Genomic DNA, 13,735 nt, shown 5'->3' with positions numbered 1-13,735 from the left:
TACTGCTCTCGTCACACCTCTGACCCCACGTGCTTGTGGATAATACTTTAAAGGACAACCAGAGCACCTAAGTTAACATCCTCAGTCTGGCTTGCATATAATCTCAGTAACTCTTTAAGTAGGGATTCTCTCTCCTTCACCACTGGAGAGAGGCTACAGGGAGCCTAAGTTTCTATATTAGGTACTTAGATGTTTTGAATACCAACTTCAATAACTATGCGTCATCCAATATTTAAGGCTGTGTAATATTTCCCTGTTCTGGAAACCACACATATATGCTAAGAGCACAAATATAGTGAAATTTGCAGATCATATGCAAGGGAGGGTGAAATAACCATGCTGTTATGTCTGTAACTCATGGGGAACCACACCAAGGCATCCCATTTGCTCATCTGTATTAATCTGGCATGAAAGCCAGGACACAGGAGGAAAAGGGGAAGATGGAAATGTGCCCAGCTGGATTCCACTGTGAAGTCAAGACATAGCTGAGATACTCAGATGAACATGGGAATTGCATATACTACTGGGTTCATAAATATAAACGTAATATAGATACTTTGGAAGATGAAAATTAAACTCTAGGAGGCTAACAACCAGTCCTGCATTAATTGATTTTCACGCATACTGACAAATTGTAAGCAGAAATTAAATTCTGAAGTAATATATTTCCATTGGCTTGTAACTTAACTCTACAAACAGATAGTTTTGTTTCATTGCATCAAGATCATTCATTGTATCAGCATTATAACTGAAATTGAGTTGTTCAATGTTCAACTTTTAACAAATCAGTGATAAGACATTTTTATAATATAGATCAACATAATCTCATACCAATCACATTTTCAAGGCACTGTTAAGCAAAAAAAAAAAAAAAAAAAAGAGAGCTTTTGTACAAAGCAAATCTCAGACATCTCTGAGCCATTTTGTGTATTATTAATAGATATAGAGCCTTTTGTACAGAGCCTTATGTTGCCAGTTTTAAAACAGCCTTAGATTTGTAGCAGCAATATAATTACTGCTGCTCCTCAATTCTTGTTTAATGGCAGTTGTGAAGCAATTGGGCAATCTCCATCAAAGTTCCAGAAGAAAACTGGCACTCATATACTTTGTTTCTGGCGTGGGTTGGGCAATTGCCTGTGTGAACTGATATACCATTACTGGGCTTCCCACTGAATGCAACTCAGGTAAGTACTAACTTTTCTGGTACTTCTTCTCTCATGGATTCTAATGAAAGTTCACTGAACGCCTTTGAAGATCCCATGGCCTACCTGAGATTCAAGCATATTGGAATACTGCCTACAGAGATAGCAACAGAATCCTTATGAATCTGAATCCAATTTTTTTTTTAGAAACATATCACATTCTGGAAGATAAGCCAAGTGGAAGAAGAAAAAGGAATTATATCATGAATCAGTTTTTAAGTGAAACATGCAGATAAATACATTTTCCATCCACTCTGGAGTAAAAGTTTTTGTCCTATGACTTGAAAGATCAGGCTCCCCTTTAGAGAAGGTAACTTACACAGAAATATAGTGATAAAACTGGTACATATAATGGATCTGAGTGAGGTTCAAAAATATAATAAAGATGTATGCCCAATTACTATTTTCAGTTCTCATGGAAAAGTGAAATTCACTTATCTATTTTCCTGTATCATGACTTTTCCCTCCTACCTGTACTGCTCCCAAATCAGGGTCAAAACCAGGTTTCACTGACATCAGGTTTGCACGTGTCTCTAATAGTACTGTCATTTTCCTGTAAATGAATTCTGAGCACTTATAAGTAACACTGACTAAACTGGGGCAGCAGGTTACACACAGATCTCTATTGCACTTTTCTTGCTGCAGGAAGCTTTCCATCCTTTTGAAGCACATGTGCCTGTGAAGCAGCAGGCACCAGTGGAGAGATACTGAGTGTGCCAGTGTTACAGGGTGTGATGCAGATGATCAAGAAACCTGAAAAGTCACAGTTCACTAAAATCTGCAGTTAAAAAGTGCGTAGCAGTTGAACTAGACAAAGCAACCTAAAATCCCTAAAGGATGGATCTTTCCTTCATTCTAAAATGTCAATAGGACACGTCACGTCAGCTACGCTGAAGATATGGGTTGTCTCCTAGGGCTTTCAACACAAGATGAGATTTAGAATGTCTCAGTTTTGGGAATCCTAAAGATAACATCCCACATGAGCTGCATTTTTAGAGTGCGATTGAGAACCTTTTGCAGAAGGCAAATAGCTGAAAGACAGAAAAGAGAACTTCAGTTGTCTCTGTTCCACCTCATTATTGCACCATACACCCTAATCTATGTCTCAAAAAAAGTATGTATGTATGTACAAATGTACAAAAAACTATGTACAAAGATTTTGTTTCCCAAAATCTTTGTAAGCAGCACAGCCACAGAAGATGAAGAGCACAGATTCATTACACAAGGAAAATGCTACATCTTGCAAGAGTATGGCTGCAGGTGTGCTGTACTCCAGTAACATTACAGAATCCGTTTTCATCAAGAAAATGTTCTATTTTGTGTACATACTGTGAGAAACTTAATCCAATGGATCTAAAATGAAACACTCTGCCAGCAGGCTTTTAACTAGACGCCCTTTTATGCCCTTGTATTTCTGAAGTCAAATTTATTTCAGCAGCATTGTGGAACAAAGTTGGATTCAAATATCTTAAAATAGTTTCACATTGAAAAGAAAGCACATCTGCAATTGAAGCACCACAGACCAAAGTAAAGCGTAATCAGACTTAGGATCCTACTTATGATAAGTTTTGACATTGGCTTCAGCAAAGCTGAAATTTTACCCCTGCAGTCTTGTCTGTTTGGCAGTCTTTCTCCCACATGCCCTTACATCTTGCTTTTCTTTGGTTATTGTACACAGTTTTCCTTCTATCATCTTCTATTTGCTACATAATCCAAATGGCTAGGCAAAAAATGATAAACTAAATGCTGACAATCTGTTCAATATCTATGTGTAGAAAACTGGAGCAAGAAAATATGCACAGAAACAAAAGGAAAACGTCACATCACAGTGTTTTTTGTATAGGATCTGTGAATCTTTGAACCATATAATTCTATATTCAGAATCAAGCAGCATTTCCTTTGTTCTTATTTACTGTGCAGATAATTTATAAATAAAACATTTAATTCTACATTGTTAGTTACCATTCCTATGACATGATCCATCCTTTCACAAGCAATTTGAAAATGACCACTTATTTCACAGGCATAGCTGGATGCCATCATAATGACTGGGGGGGACAGTGTAGATAAAATATTGCTAAGCCTTTCTTGTTGTTAATGTGCCCAATCTGCTACTCAGTATCCCACCATATTTATCCACAGTTACTAACACTAATCCTCCATCACTCTTACCAGATGGAGCAGGGAGCCTCCTGAGGAAACAAGCATGTGAGGGTCAGCACCATCCTTCAATAGTCGTAACACTGAAATATCAAAGAAAAGAGGAACAAGAATTAATGCAGAAATAGAGCCAATTCTGAGCTGTTAATAGCCTGATTCTTCATCATCTTCATTAACAGATTTAATAATATATGCAAACCTCTGAGATAACATTTGCAAAACTATCATGTCAGCATTTCCCATCTCACCTATTTTAACAACTAGGCCTGGAAGCAAAGGACCTTTGATAATAATGTTAAATATGAACAGTATCAAGGACTTCTCAAGAGGACAGAGGAGCATGTTAGTTCTATAGATAGGAGAGGGGAGGGGCAAGACCCTCTCTCAAGGTCAAAATCACCTTGGGAGCAAAATCACAGTCAACTGGTTTTATTTGGCTTTGCAGAGTTCCCATGAGACCTGCTGGCTTTTTCAGTAAATAATTGAAAATAGCGTTCATAACTTATATCACTCAAAATTAATCATCATACTGTAGCTAAATGATCTGCACTCAATTTAACCTTTACAGTGCATTGTCAGATCACCGACACAGCATAATTCTTAAAATGATATTCAGAGCCTAACTCCTCTACCATTTACATGTATCAGTCTCCCTTTTGAAATGAAAACAGGCTTATAAATGCAAGCAAAAAAAAAAAAAACACAACCCTGCATGTTGATGCTCACTTAAGTGTGAAAATTCAGCACTTCTTCCCAATAGTCTTTACTGCCTTTATAACCTTTTCACTTGGAATTAAAGCATTGACTAACTCATGCTATTAGTGCTCATTCCTGGAGCAGGATGGTGCTGTGACACTGCCAGACATTATCAGAGGAACTCACCCCTGCACTGCAACACTTTCTTCACCAAATTCGTATGAAAAGCCCTTTTAAAAGGCCTCCATCTAGGAGAGTAACTGCCAATAATGTTCGCTGTAGAGAAACACAGCTCATTCTGCCCCCATCATCTGGAAATCCTGTTTTAAATTCCTTTTTAAAAATCCTGGATGGAGTTGTGCCAAGGCCTGCAAAGCACTCTGAAGTTCTGAGTACCCCAGAACTCTGAGCTACTGAAACCTCTGACCATCAACTGGTCTCAAGGTTGTCCTAACTTCTGTCAAGAGAATAATGTGCACCACCTCTTCCTTATCCATGCATTTTTGTGTGTGTGTTTTCTTTCTCTGGAGAATGCCTTCTAACTCCATTTACACTGTACATTTAAATTTCTTACTGCATTCAAACATTCACCTGACCTATTTGAAAGGGGTCATTTGTCTTTTCAGATATTGTCAATTTTCATAAGCAATGTCTTCTGAAAAGGATGAATTATTTTTGATCAGGTGTCCTAGAAACATTCTGGACAAGAAAGAAAAATTGCCTAAATGGTTGTAAGCCTGTAAAATTGAAGTGAAAACAGACGAGGGAAGACTTGGCTTCATCATTACTAACTGCTTCACACATAGTAAACACAGTGGTATATTGGGCAAATATTTATACTAGCTATACAAATCCATTTAATCATCTGCTCATGTTTAAACTTTGAAAATCAAACATCAATCCAAACCACTGTACAAATTCACACTTTATGAATACCTCCGTGGTATCTATATCACCTCACCCAAGTTTTCATTTCAGTTAATTTATATGACTCTGAAAGACTTTATGTTCTGGCAAATGCCACTTTGAAAGCTAATTACAATTAGAAGCCACCGTTGTCTCCAGCTTGCCCATTAAAAGTAGAAGTGGAACAGTAAGTAACCTAGAATAAATGAACTGTACAACAACTGCCAAGAGAGATGAAAAGCACCAAAGCAGAGAGGGAGGGTGGAGAAATATTTACAAATTTTCATAACCTTGAGAAAAATGGATGAATGACAAAAAGCAATGGATTTTTCTGCTCTCAGACACAGAAATTCAATACTAAAGTACACAATTGTCCTCATCCAGACAGAGTCCATTAAAAATAATCTTCAAAACTAAGTTCCTTCCTTCTTTTACTTAAATTGCTGTCCACATAAGGAGATGCTTCTTCTACCTCAGGATGAGTGAAGACCTTCTCTGGAATCCTCCCTCCTTAAATAGGTGTGCAACTATATCATCTTCAGAAGTCAATATTTTCAGTGTTTATGTGTTATTAACATTTCTTTATCAAGCCAGAAAATACAAATTCCATATCAAAAAGCATTTCTTAAGGCTCCAAAAGTAATTTCATTCTGCCAATCTGATCAGGATTTCATCTGAACAAATTAATACTCAAAGTGATTCTCCTTCCTCCGTCCCTCCTTTTCAGCAGGGAAAAGATAAATTCCACCCATTTCAGTTTCTTAGCCACTTAATAGCAGTGGTTTTGTGTAGCATTCTTTCTTATGGACTCTGTGTGTAGGTTAGAAATGTGAACTATGGCTTGGTTCCACCCACAGAGACATGGAAATTAAGGCAGATAGTCCTCAAAGGTGTGATTTGCAGAAATTATTAAACTACTAATTATTAAACTACTAAAGTATTAAACTACTACTGAGTCTCAAGGAGAAAAAAAAAGTTAGGGTACAGTTAGGGTAGCTTTTTACATATGCTTTATGCTACAACTGTAACTGAATGACTCCAATGAACTGAACAGCTTTCCGCAATTCATTGACTGAATTACGACTTACTGTGTAGCCCTGTAGTCCAGTAAAGACAGCATTACCATGCCTGTTACCAGCCACAGGCCTTGTAACTAGCTTTGCATATGGCACTTCTGTTGTAAGACTTACTTTGTCTGGGCTTGGCTTGGCTTGTTTGGAGAGTTCTAGCTTTTTGAGCTGTTACAGCAATTGGCTAATGACCAGTGACAACTACTCGATGTTTTAGTTTTGTTTAACTTTGAAGAACTGTGCCATGCAGGGTGTAGTGTTAATAATTTTGATATGTATGAGAATAATTAGTACTTATGCTGTGCTATGCCTAATAGCACCTAGCTGTTCTACCATGTAGAACCGTCTGTGACCTTACGTGCTAGAGACTAAAGGAATACAGCTCTGAAGTGACAGCACAGCCTTGCAGATGATTTCAGAGACCCCAAGGCTATCAACAGCTCAACAGTGGTCACCTACTGATGGTAATGCAAACTTCAGGGTGAGGCAAACCCAGTTTTAGTTGTAACAGAAAAGACAAAAAAGAAATGTCCAACATATGTAAAACTTATAATTGGCTTTTTGCTGTGTATTGCTATATATTTAATACAGTACCAGTAGATATTTCTAACAGTTGTTCCTCTGGGAGTAGCAGCTAGCTAGTGTGACCTTTGTTAACATTTATTTCTGTTCTCTTCAGTTTAGCAGGGATTACTCTAGCTGGAAGGCTTTACTTGTTCATTATGTGAGGAATTGTGGCTTACTTTAGAAGCCTAAGACCATGCTGTTGCTCAAATGGATTACTCTACTCTCCTCCTGCCTCAGGCTGCACGTTTCTACCACTTCCCTTGTGCTGGCACAAGATAAAGATTAGTTTTTAACTAGACCAACTATCTGGGGATGTGGCACTGGGCAATGGCTACGAACAGGCAGAATGGCACAGCCACCACTTTCAGCAACAGCTAAAAGCAGTTCTGGCATATGCTGACCATGAACCTGTGTAACTGGACAACAGAAGTGATGCTGAACCAAGAAGAATAGAATACTTCTATTGTCAGTTAAGGAAGGGCCATATATTGCCCTTTACTCACTCCATAATCAGACTGCTCGTCCAATACTTGCATCTTAAACTCTGTACGCCACCTTCACGCCTCTGTAGCACACCTCTCTCATTCCAGTCACACTGTATTTTCAGCTTGTACCAAAGGTAGCTTTGAGAAACCTGTTGGATGACTCAGCTGCATAAGAGATTAACTGATGAACACCAATGTCTGGTATGTTATTCTTAATCAGAACAACAAATGAAATCAAGCAAGATGTCATCATTTTTTAGTGAATGCAGTCTTGCATTCAACAACACTTCCTTTTCCTATCATAAGGTTATAAGAAAATTTTAAAATTTAAGAACAATTATTTGTAGATTTAATCATTCTTGTAATTTGGCTAGTTTTCCAGACAAGCACATTTATAGTAGCAATACTTTTACTACATAACTAGTGAGACAGCTAATGTTTTCAAAGCAAGCTCTACCATTGGGATACAGCACTTATTCAGAGAAGTCATGCCCTTAATGTCCTTTTCAAACCACTGATTCATAACCTTACTGCTTTTTCACCCTTAAAATATTTCCAGCAATCCCCAGCAACATCTGTCAAAATTGTTCAAACCTCATCTTACTTCTCATTTCCTAAAGAACCCTTGGAACTCAATTCCCACCTTTGCTACATGAAAACAGATCATAAAGGAAACATGCACACCATTTGGACAACTAAGTGTTACACCATTCACAGAATGCAGAAATGAAGGGAAGAAAAAGACATTTTCCACAGTGGCTGAATTTGAGAACCTTAGCCTTATCCAAGCTATATCTTCCTCTGTTTAAACACATCATTGATGTGGGACTGAGGCTTCCATCCTCCCTGGCAGGCTCTTTGTAATTTATAATTTTTTTCAGGCAGACAGGAATCTGATTACCATGGCCCCAAAGCAATGGGACCATTGATTCTTTGTTGAACTTAAAAGCATGATGTGAATTGTCAGGCTGATCCAAGAGCTCCATTCAACAGAGCTTTATCTTTAAAAGAAAGAAACCAAAACACCAATGAAAGACTGACAAAAGTAGTCCTACATCCTCAGATGACCTCTCTCCCAGCTTTAATGTTAGGCCCATATCAAAACACGTCAGTTTTTTCCCATGCTTTGTTACTGGAGAAATCAATCAGCCCCCAAGCTTGGGTGCAGTTCAGCACCTCAGTCAGTACACTGTGGGATTGAACTGTAAGCAGCAGAGGTAAGCACATGACAAGACAGCTCCCTTCCTTTCTGCACCATTATTCCACCAGGACTTGTACCCTCAACTACTATATGTCCATGCCTAGGCGTCCAGCAATGCTAACAGCTTCCTACTTACACAATTCACTCTTGAGGTCAAGGACACATCCCTCCTGTTATCTGAGGTACCTTGAACTGGAAAACCACATAAAAATAATAGTTTTGTTTCTGGGCCCCGCAGACACCAAGTCAAATTCAAATGAGATCCACAAGGAGTTCCCTCAGTGGGACAGATATTTCTGTTGCGATAGACATAGCCAGAATAATTCATCTTTACACTCTACCATTATTTAATAACTGCTAACTTGAAAACTTCAGACAAACTCCCCCTCTTTCATTTCATTTTATATATGCGAAATTTAATGCAGTTTGTGCCTCCACTGGAAAATATTAAGGACAGAAATCAAATGGCATAAAAAATGCTAGTGGGTGCTCAAGCACAGTAATAGAAATTAATCTCCTAGGGCAGCAGTCAAATATGACATGCCGTGAGTTAAGTGGTGGAATGGCAGGCGAAGCATCTATTCTGAAAAGACAGATATTCACGTGGAAAAGCAGCGTGGACTCTGAGATCATTTCAGATTTAAAAACAAGTGGGTCGCACTACCTAACATCTACATCTGATTTCTTGTCTCTCTCATTTCCCTTTTTTTGTAAGATATTTACTCCTAAAGTCCTGTTTTCTTTCTTCTTTTTCTTTTTTCTTCACAATATTCAGCTCCTTCCTACTTCATAGTTACACTTTCAAATTCAAAAATTCAAATACTTCATTTACTTGCAAGAACTTGTGCAGACAATATCTATGTTTATGCCCACAGTGAGAAGGAAAAACAGTGACCGAAGTAATTTAGAGAAGATTGGATATAGCCATTCAGTTGCATGGCCCAAAGATACTTATGCAAGGGGCACACGCTGAAGCTCTATGCAATGGAGGTCATCCCTTGTTTTGCCTCTATTTTTGAATTAACTCTTCCAGCACTAGAGCTCTGAAAAGGTCACAAGGGGAAAACTGCTGTGGTAAGGTCTCACTTGTTTATAAAGCTGTGATTTTACCTCAGTGTAACTAAAACTTCTGTATACATTACAGAGCTGTTGCTAGAATGATTCACATCACCTCACAAAATAACACATGCTTAGCTAAAAATATTGCTTCTGTCATCATAGCTGATAGCACAGCAGGGGTTTTGCCAGCATAGCTATTTCCCAGGTCAAAACAGCTGTGTCATCAAAAGCTGGTAGCGCAGACCCGAACAAATTCTGAATTTCTGTTAGTGAGTTAAAATTACAATAAAAACAAAGCTTTTTTCTTTTTTTTATTTAATAATTCATAAGGTGAAAATTAACCTTAGGGGAAAGTAGTTGATCACGTAGTAAACTTAAATAAGACTCTTTACAAAGCTTTCATCTCAAACTAGCTATTGTGAGTTATGTATTTCAAAGTAAAATAAATAAAGAATTTAATATGTAAGCACTTCTTATCTCCTGCATTCTATATACATATTTTATCTATGTCCCACATATGGGTTTTCCTCCTGAGAAAGGTGACTAAAAAAAACAGCAAGAACACTGTCAACATGCTAAAGTCAGTTATTACAAGCGCTTCCACCCTACTGGATGTACCTGAGAAATACCTGTCAATTTGAAAGCTTATAAAAGTACTGGTGTAATTTTTAGACTAACTCTTCTCCTACAGAGACACCCAACTGTACACTCGAATGTTTGTAGACTTGAATAAAAGTTTCAGATCCTTACAGTATTTTACTAAATATGTTAAATTTATTGCAGACTTTTCAAGTTTCCAATTATATGTTCATTAAAAGGAAAATGTTAAAACACACATCAGCAAAATAACTTTTTCTGTGGACAGTAGCTTTGAAAACCATTGCCATTGTATGCTTTTCCCTAATGCAACAGTGAAAGTTGAAGAATTTGCATACAACACAAATTTTCTGCTGAATAAACTGTATGCTGCTGCTGTTTCACCCATCATTTATGTTGATCCTACACCAGCATTACTTAATTGGCATAAATCAAATTACCCCTGACCTGCATTCCATATGAAGTGAGACTCAGTCCCTCTTTTAACTCTCATAGCATGCAGAGCAAGTTTGTGCCAGCTGGTTTAGAAGCAGTGTAAGCAAGTCATTACGATTCCTATTAGAGATCTTCAAGGATAACAGTCTATTATCCTGCTTAGCAGCTGCTAAATGGTGCTAATTGCCAGCTGTGGACCACTGGCTGTTAGATTCTGTAAGTGTATAGTGGAATTACCAGGGTGTGCACAAGGAAGCAAAGTTAAACCAGAACAAACTTTGGACATTAGCAAGCTATACATTAATCAAAAATAGTCACATGTGTGGCGTGTGAACAACCAGCTATGATGGAAATGCTGGGTTCCAGGAATATCTCGCCACTTGACAGTTTCCTTAGGCACCCCTTTTCCCAGGATATAGCCTGTGACAGCATACGTCATCAAAATGAGAGTTGCTTCACTTCTGTTGGTCTTTCCATTAATGCCCTCCTGCCTCTGACCCTGTGTAGCAGTGGGGCATGTCCCTCTGCCATGAGCTGGAAGGAGGGCTTAAGCTAGCTGAAGGCTAACCTTAGGAAAGGTGGTTTCCAGCTGGTTTAGCTCCCTGAACTGGCTCACATCAAGATGAGTGTAAAGGAAGGAACACAAAAGGACAGGACAGAAGCAGAGGACAGAAAGGAGAGAAACCTGTGATAACCTCAATTTTAGCTTAATTTTATTCAGTTAGAAACATATTTTGCAAGTGTCACTTAGTATCACCTGTGATGCCAGTAAATAGCTAACTCTGTTTTGTGTGAAAGAGATAAAACATGCACTTTGAGGAAAGGGCAAGATGACCCAGGTCTTGTAGCTGTCTCCAAGTTAATCATGAAAAATTATTAACTGAGGAACTGCTAATCAGGAAGACCATTGTGTTGACATTCTCAAGGGAAACATGCTCGTGAATATGTCAGTAACCAATGCAATGTGAATAGTTTCCTGAAGAACAAAGATTAGGAGTATTCTAATGCTATCCTCATGGTAATAGTAAAAAATCATGCCCCTATGTTGGGAGATCCTGGCCCAACAAGGGACCCTTCCTCTCTGATGATGAGCAGAGTGATTGTGTCATGTGAGCAGTGTGCTAACTAGGTAACCAACTGGAGGTGAAGGGATTGTATGAACATGTAAATGTGGGATTGATAAGGGATTGTATAAAGAGTAGTGTGGAAAGTCCTATAGGTACCAGTTTTATGGGAAACCACCTGGTACCCAGACTTGCGCAATTCTGAAATAAACAATATCTTGACCTAGCAGGTGGATTGTCTTATTGCACATCGGGTAATGAATCCAAACTCTTTATCAGACTACATATATATCCGTAGGCTACTCTCAAAGTTATGTCACAGTGCCTCCAAGATGCCTGCATATTCCATTTCCTTTCTTTGCATCCGCACATCAGCTGTGACAACAGGGAGGTCAATCAGTTCAGACACTTGACACCAAACATAACTGTTGATTTGGGGGGATGGTTCATTCTCTCTTGGATCAATTTGCTGAACTGGCTTCCTCTGCAGCCACACAATTGCTAGCTGATACAGAGAGCATGCAGCAAGAGCTCTAGTAGGAATGGGATCAAAAAATATGAATGAAAATTTCTGAATCAGAAATATAAACGCATAGAATTGGCATAACATAGAGGTATACCAGCATAAGCAAACATTTTATTTATCTAATTTGATTCACTACTAAGAAATGCGCTGAACTCAGAGAACAACTCCCTACTGATGTAGCTACACCCCTATGGGAGTGAGCAGCACAATTCAATTCAAACAGTGTGACTGGACTGATACAATTCTTTTTTTATTTTTTATTTTTTTACACAAAGCATGACACATAGAAAGCCACTACAGGGTGTAGTCAATATAATATTTCCGTGAACTTTCATTATACAGACTGCTATAACTGAGGATGTTTACATAAACAAAAAATACACAACAGACGAATTTTAAAAGGAATCATTTGAAATGTTCCAAATAAGGAATATTGTGTGCATCATTTGGCAGATATCACATAATTATTGGCAAAATGCTTTTCTCCATCATCTAAATCCAATCTATATTTTTCTTTGATTTTATTTATACCTATCTTGTTGTATCTACCAACTCTAACCTAATTCCTTCCCAAATTTGGTATTTATATCTTGCAGATAACTTGTAGATAAATATGGCTATAAGCTGATTCCCCTGAAGATCATCTGTGTTCTAACTTGACCATTAAGTAGGTGTTGAAAAAAGCCCACCACTAGGTCATTGTGTATTGTCATTAACAATGCTTGCAGTCATCATTTGAGCTAGCTCACAAATTTCTACTCATGAATTCCATCCATCAGCCTAGTTTTCCTTGTTTTGTGTTTTTTTTCCTCTTCAAACTTCCCACTCGCTTTCAAATAATTTTCAGTGATAGAATGCCAATTCATGACGATGTTCTATGAGAGTAAGCCTGAAGTCAACTCCTGCACCCCAAAATCAATACCACACTTCTTACTGCTACTTTTCACTTAAAGAATTGATATCCAGTTTGAATAACAACATTGAATGCCGTATGCTGTGCCCCACCTGCCCAGGCCCAGGCCCCCAACGTCAGACCTGGGGCCGTCAGCACGTGGCCCAGCAAGGCCCCACCAAGGCCGGGCTCCAGCTCCACAAAGCCCTGCCCTGCCCGGCCATGGGCCCCAAGAGCTGGGTCCAGCCTCAAGCCCAGTTCCCAGCCTCAGCCTGTCTCCATCCCCAGTGAGGTGCCTGGTGCCCCCAGCTGTGCTACTCCTGGCTGGGGCGGTGGGACAGGCCTTTGTGCCAGGCCCTGCCCTGCCACCCCAGGTAGTCCTCCATGTTCTCACTGCCCCAGACCACATGGAACTGGTGGGCCTCACAGTGCCCTTACAGCATTTACATATATTTCATTAAATTCAAACAAACTGCCACCTCCAGAAAGATTTCCAATCCCACCCAAACTTGATGACAAACTTCCATAGGTTTCATGGAAGCAGAATCACGCCCCTACTCCTTTACCCTTGCACTTTCAACGTCCACATAATCAAGTTTTTCTGATCTTTTAATTTTTTTTATCCTTTTCTTCTTTGTCCTTATTACCTGTATACATCATTTTTAGCACATTACAATTTGTGTCCTATGAAATATTGTCTGGTTGAGGTACAGTTTCCTGTAGGGAAAATTTCAATCTATCTTTTTCTATCTAAATCTATTTCTTTCAAATTTCAATCTATCATTTTCAGTCTATTGATACCAGTATCCTTTTTTAGATACCTCAGAGATAGTCTAGAGATGTGAAGTGCCTTGAATAATACTGTTCTACAGATA

At 38.6% G+C, this 13,735-nt stretch overlaps 1 protein-coding gene across 5 annotated transcripts in view; it reads right to left on the bottom strand.

The window, feature by feature from the left end:
• MYO16 (myosin XVI) overlaps positions 1–13,735 on the bottom strand; it is a 383,536-nt gene that overhangs the window by 262,528 nt on the left and 107,273 nt on the right. For all 5 annotated transcript variants that reach the window (XM_048077900.2, XM_048077901.2, XM_048077902.2 and 2 more), the window contains one exon: positions 3,375–3,445. In XM_048077900.2, coding sequence (XP_047933857.2) covers positions 3,375–3,445 — 71 coding nt within the window. The remainder of the gene's footprint in view (positions 1–3,374; positions 3,446–13,735) is intronic.

This window comes from Anser cygnoides, chromosome 1, assembly GCF_040182565.1.
Source record: "Anser cygnoides isolate HZ-2024a breed goose chromosome 1, Taihu_goose_T2T_genome, whole genome shotgun sequence".
NCBI classification, from domain to species: Eukaryota; Metazoa; Chordata; class Aves; order Anseriformes; family Anatidae; genus Anser; species Anser cygnoides.
This window is presented reverse-complemented; position numbering and strand designations above follow the sequence as displayed.